This window comes from Nematolebias whitei, chromosome 7 (genome assembly GCF_014905685.2).
Source record: "Nematolebias whitei isolate Nwh7 chromosome 7, NemWhi1, whole genome shotgun sequence".
In the NCBI taxonomy this organism is placed as follows: Eukaryota; Metazoa; Chordata; class Actinopteri; order Cyprinodontiformes; family Rivulidae; genus Nematolebias; species Nematolebias whitei.
The window spans coordinates 33,538,089-33,550,789 of NC_056504.1; the positions used below are offsets into that span (position 1 = coordinate 33,538,089).

A 12,701-nucleotide genomic window follows, 5' to 3' on the forward strand; every position below is an offset into this window, starting at 1 on the left:
TTACATTTCACACAAACCCAGACTTTGTTTTTTGTTTTTAATTTTGTTGTAGTTACCTTGTTTAACAGAGAGAGCAGAGAAAGTTGAGACAAAAGAGCTCATCAGAACCGACTCCTCTTCTGGACAAACGTACATGTTCTGGATTAGAGGAGAAGAGTTATTATTACTGCTGTTAATGTATACCAGATGTGGATTTATTGATGTATTTGGCCGTTTTTAAATCTTTACAACCCTGCCGAGAACAACAAAAAAATCCAAAGTACACAGTACTCCTACATAGATGCTGCCGAAGTACTTGTTCTTGTTATCTTTGGGTACCTGTATGGTGTCGTTGAGCACCAAGGCATCAAACTGGGCCAGGTACTGAACATGGTAACGCTGAATTACACGGTTGTGCTTTCTCATTAGTCCTCTTAACTTTTCCATGTAAAACAACAGTTCTGCCATCTGACTGAAAAAAAAAAAACCCACAAGTTTCAGACTCAAAATCCTTAATCCTTTTGTTTTATTGCAATATTTATGCACATTGCTGTTGCTAATCATTGAAGGTTTTCTTTGGCATGATAATAAGATAAATATAAACGGTTTTCAGGTAGTTAAGCCCCATTTATTTTAGAGCTACTGCCACCTGTGTGACTGAAATTCAGCTCTTAGCTGTAAGAATTTTGCACATTTGTATCATAGTGACTTGATCATTCCAAGAAATCTTATAAGGGACCTACTTGTCATTGTAGTCCTCGAGCGTCTTGATCTTTGGCATGTTTTCGGAGTGTCTGACAAGCCATAGGACCTCGTCACGGGAAAATGACAACGCCATGAAGACAAATAAAGCCTTAATGGCCCAAAAAGTAAAAGAATAACATTAATACAAGTGGAACATTATCTGGATAGAGGTTAGATCAACTCAAATATTAATGTAGCATTAATGGATTGTATAAATTCCTCCAGTGCTTTCTAAGTTTCCCACAGTTCTTCTACCTTTGGTCCCAGAAGTCCAGGTTCATCTTCCAGAACTTTCCATAATTCCCTCAGTGCTACTCTCAGAAACTGCCTCTTCTCTCTGTGCACTGCTCCACTGGAGACAAACAACAAACAGCTGGATTTAACAGCACTTTTCTAAATAACTGCAATTCGTGGAATAATTCACGAGAGGTAAAGTAATTTACCAGTTGGCTAAAACATGCTCACGGCATTCCTTGATGTCTGCAACTCGCTTACTGTACCTAATTAAAAAAAAGAAGAATACAGAAAAAGAAAATGATGCTCTAATATTTCACTGCCAGTAATCCCAGAGTGTCAGCGTCTAAAGATTTCCATCCATTATCTTTACACGCTTCTTCCTTTTTGGGTCATGGGGGTCACTGGTTCCAGTTACCACCTGAGAGTACCACCTGGTATCCAGCAGTCACTGTGCGAGAGGCGGGGGACACCATGGACAGGTCGCAAGTTCATCACAGGGACACAAGAGACAAATGAGACAAACAACCATTCACTCTCTCACTCTCACCTAGGGACAATTTAGAGTTACCAATCAGCCTAACATGCATGTTTTTGGTCTGTGGGAGGAAACCAGAGTACCCGGAGGAAACCCACGCATGCACGGAGAGAACATGCAAACTCCACCCTGGGATTTAATCTGGCGACCTTCTCGCTGAGAGGCAACATCTTTACCAACTGAGCCACTGTGCCACCACAAAAACATAAATCATGTTACTTTTTTTTTAATAACAACAAAAAAAAAACTTGTTTTGTTTGACTATTTTTTCCATTGTTTTTTTTTCTTTTCTTTTGTATTTAAATTTTACAGCTTAAAGCTTGTTGACTGTTGAAGCTTGAGAGTTTGTCTTCGACGGTAAGTTTCTTTTACGATTAAAATATTCTTTCTATATCTTCTTTCTCATTTACAAGAGAGGTGCTATTAGATAAACATCTTTTATCTCATTTTGCTGTCTACAATAAAATGGTTTAACATCATCCTATCTTTTGCTTCTACCAGTTTGCGATTCTCATATGAATTAATCCCTCATCAAATTTACAGACAATAGTCTAAAATATGTATAAACTCATGTGACAACCTCAAAAGTTTTTTTTTTTTATGGTCAAATTGTTAAGGAACAGCTGTGATGTTCCTGTCCTTGAGCCACAGTGTGGTCAGAAATAGTATCGTACCCTTTCAGTGTGTCCAAGTGGTCCTCAGAGACCTTGTGTATGTTGAGGACTTCGTCTCTGATGAGGATGAGGTAGAGGCCGCTCTGCAGGGCCATCTTCCACAGCTCCAGAGAGGCCTGGTTTGTATTCAGGCTGCTGTGGCACAACAGGAAGCCGACTGCAAGGAGAGAAATTAGAAACAGTCTTGATACCATCTAAATGACTGGGAGCATTGTTGTCTGTGGTTAAAATCATTAAGAAACCTGGAGAAAACATTAATGTCTTTTCTTGCTCTATTTTCTTTTTGTTTCTTTATTTAAATATAAAGTTAGAGTAGATTTTTTTTTTAATCCTTTATATAAAAACAGTTGCTGAGATGTAATGAGCTAAAAAGGAACATAACGGCAAACTTTTTTATGTATCCAAAACCCCCACTGTTCAAAGAGACATTCAATAAAGACAAACAATCCAGAATCACTTTTCAGTCCATGTTTCATTAGCTTCAAAATCTCATCTGACACAACCGAGTGTCTTTTGTTTGAGACTAAAAGAACTGTTTGACTCCCTCAGTTTTCATCCTCAAACTGTTTTAACTCCTATATACAAATCATAATGTTCTCCTTACTGACTAGAAAGCCATTAAAATGTATTATATTGAATTAGAACAAATCCTGAATGTGTTACTAATTTCTGTTTGTTTCCCTGAACATATACATTCATTCATTTGTGGTACAGTTTGGTTTAAAGGATCAAATAACTTAAATTCTAAAAAGCATAAATCAAACTGAGCTTTTGAATCTATTGTTTGAGCTTGTTCTAGCTAGGTCAAAAACAAATAATCTGTGACAAATCTAGCTAACCTTTTGTTTGTACAGTAAATACTGCGTGTCAGAGGGTCTGGGATGAGAGGAGAATGCTTCAGGGCTATTTAAATATGAAATGTTAGAATAACTTACTAACAATCCACCGCTCCATCACATCCATTGGCAGGTATTCACACATCATCTGAAGTGGAGAATGAGCTTATTAACAATCATGGAAGTAGATTAGCTGCCAATTACAGGTATGTAGCTACAGCAAGAATCACAGCTTATTATCAAAGTAATCCAGGTAATAAATCCAACAAATTTAAGTCAGGTCCTCTGGACGCTTTCTTGTTTTGTTGAAAAGTTTCGTCCTTCATCCAAAGGACTTCGTCAGTGCGAGCAGCTACAACAGACTCAGTCCCATAAGTAGCTCTCACATAGAGGGCCAACCAGTTTTATGGCGATAAGATGGTTTTCTGGACCACTTTGGCTATGGCTGCCTCAGAGGAGTCGACAGGAGAGAGGGTGAACTCCAGAAACCATCTTCTCACCATAAAACTGGTTGGCCCACTATGTGAGAGCTACTTATGGGACTGAGTCTGTTGTGGCTCCTCGGAATGATGAAATCCTTTAGATGAAAAACGAAATGCTTCAAGAAAACAAGAAAAAGTCCAGAGGACATGACTTAAATTTGTTACACACCTTATTATGTTCTTTTCCTTTCATAAGTGAAACTACAAGGTAACAAATCTGTGTGAGTGTTATCTGTTTTCATTTAAACCAATGTAGATGTTGGACCTGGAAGTGTACTTCACAGTATAGCACAGTACAAATGCTTTAAAGCATTAAAATATTTGCACAGAGACTGAACAGTAGTGATCAAAGCCCCAGTTTAAAGACAATCTAGCTTATTGGAAGAAAAATATAAAGAAATGACCAGTGACTTTAAACCTTTGCACAGCGCTGCATTTGTTTGTAAAACGCAGTTTATTTCTTGTTTCAACTTACAGTAAAAGTTAAGAAAATAAACATTTTCAACAATTATCCTAAATTATTTAAAGTTAAAACCAGAGCCTCTAAATTCAATTATACAGTAAAATATTAAAGTTGTTGATGTCATCCCACTGAGAGGGGTACGGGGCAAGAGAGTTGATGGTGGGGTTGTGTGTGTGTGTGTGGGGGGGGGGGGGGGGGGGGGGGGGCTCACAGTGTCACAGCAGGCTGGGTCCAGCATGGCAGCAGGAGTGCTGAGCAGGCTGAGGAGCTGGGCGCTCCGCCACTGCTCTGCAGGCAGGTTCCTGCGTGGGTACACCATCCTCAGAGAGAGCAACGCTGCTGTCACAGACTGAGATCAGGACAGAAGAAGTATAAACAGTGAGAGTCATATTTTTTAATTAAAAGATAAGTTCAGGGAATAAGATACTGAAATATGGCAAAACACAAATTTGTCATATCAACATACTTTATGCTGTGTACAAAATGTACAACTGTGTTACCAACCAGCGCTGCATGTGATGCTGTTAATTGTTGCCAGGCAACAACAAATGTACTACTATATTTTCAACTTTCCAACAGTTTGTCAACAGATGCTTCAAAATAATTTGTACAGCAACTACAGTATAAATACATTTCTGCGTGAAAGTTAAAAACTATATTCAGTTTACTTTACTATTGTTGCAGGCATAATCTTATCTAACTGAAAAAACCTACAAAATACATGAACACAACAGATAAAATGTAAAACCACTTGTCCAAATAAAACAGAAATTGTACTAAAATGTCCATGTGCGTGAAAAATGTGCATTATTTTATTATAATGGTCTGTAATAAACGGGCAGGCATAAATAAAAGGTATTAAATTGTACATTTAAAGTCTACTAGGAATTATAATAAACTCCCCATCCTAAACAGTGCTTAAAATCTTGAATTGTTACACATTTTACTGAGAGTTAAATGTACCCTTGTATGAGGGCCAAACTCTTCTGTGAGCTTCTTCCAGGGGTGCTCGTACTCCACAAACATCTGCCCCAGCCGAGGGTAGGAGGGGTCGCTGCAGATAATGTTATGGTATAAAATTAAACTGTATAAAAAATAAATAAAAGGGGGTGGTGGGGATAAACAAACTGAAAAATGACATGATATTACTACATTCAGCAAATCATTTATCATGCTCTCCTCTTTTAAAAGTTCATCACGTTCATTAGTACAAGATCACTGCATGTGTTTTAAGTTTTACAATGCCTGTCACTGTTTGTATTGTTCACAATGCTTTTTAAAATATAATTATAGTATGGTTAAATATGTTAATGTATGCCGTTTGTTTTGTGTCTTCTGCTTTTATCATTGCTGTTGTATGTCCAGCTCTACTGCCTCTTAAACAGGTCATGAAGGCAAATGAGAAGTGGTTCTCAACTGACTTATCTGTCAAAATAAAGGTTAAATTAAACTAGCTTTACTAATAAAAACTTTTTGAACTATGTTTTTTTTAGGCATTTTAGAGATTTAATAAACTTACACAGCATTCAACTGGATGGTTGAAAAATGAAAACCGAGGATGTTCAATCTAAAACGGCAGGCTGTGTGTGGTCTTTTTCAAGTAAAATTAGACTTGCACACCAAGCGTAGCATGTATGTGTTTTGGGCTCATTACCCAAGTTCCAAATTAAGGTAAACTTCCTGCCATGTTGGGCTGTTCAAACAAATAATGAATAAACTCAAAAACCCACACTTGGCGTAAATGAAACTGAATTGTTGAGGATTGTAAAAACGATGATGGTCAGATTATATGAAATGACAAATGAAGGCTCCTAATGTTGATGTTATATTTTTGTTTTTAAAATAAGATAAGATGAGAGAAGATAAAATATGATACAGTAAGATAAGGCGAGATAAGATAAGGTGAGATGAGATCAACTTTATTTCCTACCACAGTTGTGATAGAACTTATCCTTTGACATGCTTTACATTTATCAGACACACACAAGAACAACCGAGAAATAAAAATAAAAAAAAAAAAAAAAAAAGTTTTATTTTCTAATGCAATTGAATTGAATTGAAATTAATCTTATTACTTGTGGAAAGTAAATTCCCATACAATAAACAAGTTGTGAAACAATTTTTTGCAGCTAAGCATCATGAGTCTTATGGATTTATTATTTCAACCATTACACTTAAGTTTGAGGCCAAACATTTAAAATATTCTAGTGAATGATTTTTTTATAACTAATTGTTTGTTTATTCGGGGGCAGCTGTGGCTGAGCAGTTAGAGGAGCCGTCATCCAATGCAAGAGTTAGGGGCTCGACTCCACCAGTAGTCACATGTCAAAGTGTCCCTGGGCAAGACACTGAACCCCTCATTGTTTCCGATGGGTGTCCCATCAGTGTATTAATGTGATAAAGCACTGATTATCTTTTGTAAAGATATAGCAGAGTGCTGCATGAATGGGTATATGAGGGCACAGGTTGTGTTGTAAAGCACTTTGAGTATCTTGATAAGACAGAAAGGTGCTGTATAAGTACAGTCTATTTACCATAACTATTTAATTCCACCTCATGTACCACAATGCAAATGACAATAAAGAATCTTGAACCTTGTTTCTGTGTTTAAGCAAATGTCAACTTTTTGTAGAGTTTAGTAAATAATACAACTTAATTGAAATTAAAAAATCTAATATAGGAGGCTAAAACACTATTTATTACACCACCATTGTTTTAGTTGTCAATGTATTCTGTCATGAACAAGACAGATTCACTGAACAAATACATAATTTCAGTGATGAAATCAGGGATGCAACTAAAGCTAACGGTTCAGCACTATGAAACCATTTTATGTGTTACTAATATACCGTATTTTTCATAATTTGCAGCCCTGCGACTAATAGGCTGAAGCAATGTATTCATGGATTTTTTTCCCATATTTATAAACCAATTTTTGGCTGAGATATGACTGTTTCATTCATTCTGACTGAAAAAAATTGAACACTATCATTTTCAGCAACTAGATGGCACTCGAGTAGTAAGGCATGCCGTTGTATCATGTAATAGGTAAAAGTGACTATTAATGACACATTTGGCTTGCCTGGAGCAACCAAATCAGCTTCATTTCGCTGCGCCGCCCTGACAAAATGCAAATGATTTGACTGTCAGTGCATTTATTAGGTAAAAGTTCAACTGAGACACACCTTTACTATAAAGTCGAGTTAACAAATAATTGTTTTTAGGTGGTTGTCTTGTTAAATTTCAAAGAAATGGACCGAGTTGCCCTCTGCGCGTTCATGTTTCAGCGTATCGGTTTTGGAAAATGCAGCTGATTTGACCGTCAAAGTGCATTTATTAAGCAAAAGTTAGACTGAGACACACGTTTGTTATAATTTTGCACAAACAAATAATTGTTTTTAAGTGTTAATCTTGCTAAATTCTTGTTAAAGTCCTGTGCACACTCATGCAGCTGCCATTTGGTACCCAATTGATTTTTGTCACAACACCGGCACATATTTCTGGGTTCTGCCCACATTTCCGGGTTGTCAGCAGTGACGCGTAATAGATGCAACATATACGGCAAAGTGACATATTTATAGATTTTTTCACTTTATTAGACATAGGCTATTTGGACTGATGCGACTTATAGGAAGGTGCAACGTGTACGGCAGAACATACGATACATTATTTGCTCAACACCATCAACACACTATAAGTAACATCTCTTGCAAGAGCAAATAGCAAATGTTAAAAGGGCGTCAGGCTCATCGATTATGAAACTATATTACCGTACTTTCTTACCTGCATCCGTTGGTCATCTCATGAGCACAGTTAAACATTCCCACCATAGTCTTCTTGTCACTGATGCGAGCAAGTGTGATGATGACAGACGCATAGGTGACGATCAGGTCCAAGTAGTTTTTGGTGAAGTCAAAATTGAAAGCCTGTAATTGAAATGTGAGTTATGTAGCTGCAGCCAACTTATAAATATAACAGGTGTACTTTTTGTTACATGCAGACCAGAATAATGATTGTTTTTATTAATTTGGTTTAAAAATAGCAGAAACAAAGAAGTTCAACTTTAGTTTATGAATAAGAAATAAAATGACAGCTGTTAAGAGACATTATAATAAAATCTTGAATAATTACACATTTTACTGTCAGTTAAATGTGAGTTCAAAAGGTCTTATGGGATTTTAGTGTAAGCGATATAAATGTTAAATCACAATCACTTCAGATAAAAATACATTTAAAAAATGATAGATTTTTGGATTATCAGAATTATTATGAGTTTTTCTTTATGTACAAAAAGATAAAAGCAACTAAAAACAGACACTTACAATATCAAAGAAGCACTGAGAGGCATCTATAGTGTTCAGTAACTCATACACGTGGTCCTGGAAGGAGAACGAGTTACATTTGAGAACAAAAACAGAAAATGAGCAGTATTGCAATCTTGCTTCATTTTATTAGCTTTCTTGATAATCACCGATAATTTGTGTATTTCCAAGTACAAAAAAGTTCAATCTGGTCCTCTGGACCTTCAAAAAAACAAAAAAACAAAACAAAGAAAAAAATATATAGAAACGTTTCATCTCTCATCCGAGAGACTTCCTCAGTCTGAGGTGCTGTATTCAGCTCAGTCTCTTAAATAGCACCTTCTCAAAGTGGATCAACCACTTTGCTGTTGACAACCAAAACCAGCTGATCACATGCTCAAGAAGGACCATCAGCCTAACAATGGATCATTAGCACACTGATGGCTGTTTACTATTCACAAGGGGTTGAGTGATACTAGCAATCACAGCATTGTAAGAGGGGGACAGTTGAACCCGGAGGCCTCCACCCCTGTTTAATGATGGACGATTTCTTTTCACAAAGATGGCCTCCTTTACTCCTCTCTCAAACCATCGTTCCTCTCTATCCAGGATGTGCACATCTTCATCCCTGAAAGAGTGACCGCTGGCCTGGAGATGAGTGTAGACCACAGAATCCTGGCCTGATGATGTTGATCTTCTGTGCTGGGCCATCCTTTTAGCCAGTGGCTGTTTAGTTTCCCCGATGTAAGACTGATCACAGCCCTCCTGACACTGAACAGCATACACAACATTACTCTGTTTGTGCCGGGGGACTGGGTCTTTGGGATGAACCAATCTTTGCTGTAATGTATTTTGGGGTTTAAAAGCCACTGGGACGTTATGTTTAGAAAATAAACGTCTCAGTTTCTCTGATACCCCCTCAACATATGGAATGACCACTGGTCTGGGTCTGGGTTCCTCCTTTTCACCTGTTGGCTGACTGGAGTCCTGTTTGAGTTTCTTCTCTGCTTTTAGGAAGACCCAGTTAGGGTATCCACATTGCTCTAGAGCCTGTCTTGTGTGGGATTTCTCCTTCTGCCTGGCTCCTGAGCTAGTGGGGATGCTGTCTGCTCTGTGATACAGAGTCCTGATGACTCCTAACTTGTGCTCCAAAGGGTGATGGGAGTCAAACTGCAAATACTGGTCTGTGTGGGTGGGTTTGTGGTACACCTCAGTTTGCAAATGTCCTCTATCAGAGACTGAGACCTCACAGTCCAAGAAAGCCAACTTGCCATTTTTTACATCTTCTCTTGTGAACTTGATGTATTTATCCACAGAGTTGATGTGGTCAGTAAAATGTTGGACTTCCTGAGATTTAATTTTAACCCAGGTGTCGTCAACATACCTGAACCAATGACTTGGTGGTGTCCCTGAAAAGGACGTCAAGGCTCTCTTTTCTACCTCCTCCATGTACAGGTTGGCAACAATAGGAGAAACTGGAGACCTCATAGCACACCCACGTTTCTGCCTATAATATTGCTCCCCATTTGTGAAGTAGGTTGATGGCAGGCACAGTTTCAAGAGTTGACACAGTTGTTCTGTGGAAAGCGTGGTCCTGCTGCTCAGAGTGGTGTCTGATTTTAATTTTAAACTGACCCCCTCTACTGCATCATCAACAGGAATGCACGTAAAGAGTGATGTGACATCAAAAGAGACCATTGTTTCATCAGTTTCCATGATGACATCCCTCACCTTATCCACAAAGTCCATGGTGTTCTGTATGTGGTGTTCTGAGCTGTCAACTAAAGGGATGAGTACAGATGCCAGATATTTGGAAACATTGTAAGTGACAGAGTTAATCATGCTAACAATAGGTCTTAAAGGTACACCTTGTTTGTGGATTATAGGTAAAACATACAGACAAGGTGTGGCCTCCCCTGGGTACAGTCTGTGGTACAGAATACGGTCAATAGCCTTGTCCTGCTCCAAATTTTTCAGGCAATCTATTAACTTCTTCTTGTAACCACTTCCTGGATCTTTTTTCAGAGGTTCATAAGTGATTAAGTCACTAAGGAGTGTCATAACTTTCTCATGATAGTCTTTCTGGTTCAAAATCACTGTGCACCTTCCTTTGTCTGCTGGGAGAATCATGATGTTTTTGTCCTTGCTAAGAGTGGTGAGTGCATCCCTCTCCTCTCTACTGATGTTGGAAGGTGGTGGTTTGGCATTGCTGAGGCAGGATGAAACTTTGATTCTGAGCTGTTCTGCTTCAGCCTCTTTCATTTTGTTGTTGTGGATGGCTGATTCTGTGGCTGTGATCATCTCCACCAGAGGAATTCTACTTGGTGCAACCGCAAAGTTGAGTCCCCTGGCAAGAATCTCTGTCTCTGGCTGGGTGAGCTGTCTGTCAGATAAATTCTTCACCCACTTTTCTGTCTCCCTGGCATGTAATTGACGACTGGAGTGTTGACCTACACTGAATGTGTTGTTATTGGAATAGTGATGGTGTTGATGAGTTATTAGTAAGTTAAACTTGTTTTGTTGTCGAGTCTTGGACTTGACATGCTGTGCTAAGCGTGCCTGATCTGTACAGTCCAACACTTGCTGAAGTGTGGTCTGATCTAGACACATAGTTAGTTTCTGTTTAATGTGCTCCTCTTTGGCCTTCAAGGCCTCAATAGTAAAATTGGTCTGTCTCACCCGTTCATTCAGCAGCTGGGTATTATTATATTATAATAATAATATTTCCAAGTATTGTGAATAAGTTATTTTCAAAATTTACAAAGAATGTCTTGGGCTGACTGTGACCTCAATCAGGAAGATGCGAAAGAAGCTATAAACATTTGTAACACTCTCACCATACAATTGGAATAGGATATTTTTTTTCATAAAAAAATGTCACATAAATCCATATATCATAAAAAGTAATACAATGAATACTGACCAGAGAGAATGGAAAAAAATGACAGTTATGATTATTGCCTTTTTTTCTAATACTACTTTTGTTTATCATCATATAGTGAGTTTTATGTTTCATCAACATGATCACAACTGTTTCCAAACCATGTCCAAAAAGGTGTCTCTTAAAGGTAACACTACAAATTTAGACAAACAAAGACAAGAAAAAAAAGGGAAAAAAATTACCCGAAACTCTATGACATCCAGAAAAGAGTCGTAGTAGCTGCTTGTGGCACTGAGCACCTCCGATTTCTGTCGTTGGATGCTCATCAGATTTTGCTGCAATGAAAAACAATAAATAAACAAATAACATCCTGATGCATGCTCAATAACCCAGGTAGAAAAATCTAAAAAAGTTAAATCTGGTCCTCTGGACATTCAAAAAAACAAAACAAAACAAATTGTAAAAACGTTTCGTCCTTCATCCGAAACAAAAGAACACAAGAATAACCGAGATGGTTAGGTCCATTTAGCACATACTCTAGTTGGGTCAGGCAAGTCGAGAAAAAAGCAAAGAAAATGTATGTACAGTATGTATGTATGTATGTATGTATGTATGGACAGATGTATGTATGTTTGCATGTATGCTTGCATGTATGTATGCATGTATGTATGTATGCATGTATGTATGTATGCATGTATGTATGTATGCATGCATGCATGCATGTATGTATGTATGTATGTATGCATGCATGCATGCATGTATGTATGTATGTATGTATGCATGCATGCATGCATGCATGTATGCATGCATGCATGCATGCATGTATGTATGCATGTATGTATGTATGTATGCATGTATGTATGTATGTATGTATGTATGTGTTACGACCCGGCTCAGCTAGGAGAAGGGGAGGCAACATTAGAAACCCAGATGGAACAGGTTTGAATAAAAGTAATAATTTAATTGGTCAGTTTAAAACAAAACAAAAAGTAAACAAGTAAGCCTTCTAACTGTTGTCAGGGGCTTACAAACAACACCAACTAATAACAACAACTGCAGGGTTTAACTGTTGGCCAAAGCCAAACCATTCAAATCAAGAGACTCAAGTCCAAAGACAAATAAACCCATACTAATGGCGAGCTGCTCTAAACAACAGCCACCCTGAATGGCAGGAGAGCTGGGTTTAAATAAGCAGGCCTCTTCTGTGGTTGGAGGAGCAGGAGGTGAAGAAGCCAACCAGGATGCAGATTGATGTCCATTGGGGAGGATTCAGGAAGTGAAGCAGCCAATCCCAGATGGGCCACAGCACAGCTGAGTCAGTAATCAACCTGCCAACACTTTTGCTCAACCAAATGGCCTCAGGCCGTAACATATGTATGTATGTATGTATGTATGTATGTATGTATGTATGTATGTATGTATGTATGTATGTATGTATGTATGTATGTATGTATGTATGTATGTATGTATGTATGTATGTATGTATGTATGTATGTATGTATGTATGTATGTATGTATGTATGGATGCATGTTTGTATGTATGGATGATTGGATGATGGCTTGATGTGC

The 12,701-nt window shown here is 37.9% G+C and overlaps 1 protein-coding gene across 1 annotated transcript in view; it reads right to left on the minus strand.

The window, feature by feature from the left end:
• The window catches only part of nckap1l (NCK associated protein 1 like), a 32,076-nt gene that overhangs the window by 16,542 nt on the left and 2,833 nt on the right, over window positions 1-12,701 (minus strand). The window contains exons 3-14 of the mRNA XM_037679413.1: window positions 11,375-11,467; window positions 8,273-8,329; window positions 7,734-7,876; window positions 4,914-5,004; window positions 4,162-4,299; window positions 3,105-3,153; window positions 2,170-2,326; window positions 1,167-1,223; window positions 979-1,075; window positions 723-832; window positions 319-451; window positions 57-138 (exon numbers count right to left, since the gene is read on the minus strand). Of these exons, the coding sequence (XP_037535341.1) occupies window positions 57-138; window positions 319-451; window positions 723-832; window positions 979-1,075; window positions 1,167-1,223; window positions 2,170-2,326; window positions 3,105-3,153; window positions 4,162-4,299; window positions 4,914-5,004; window positions 7,734-7,876; window positions 8,273-8,329; window positions 11,375-11,467 (1,207 nt within the window). The remainder of the gene's footprint in view (window positions 1-56; window positions 139-318; window positions 452-722; window positions 833-978; window positions 1,076-1,166; window positions 1,224-2,169; window positions 2,327-3,104; window positions 3,154-4,161; window positions 4,300-4,913; window positions 5,005-7,733; window positions 7,877-8,272; window positions 8,330-11,374; window positions 11,468-12,701) is intronic.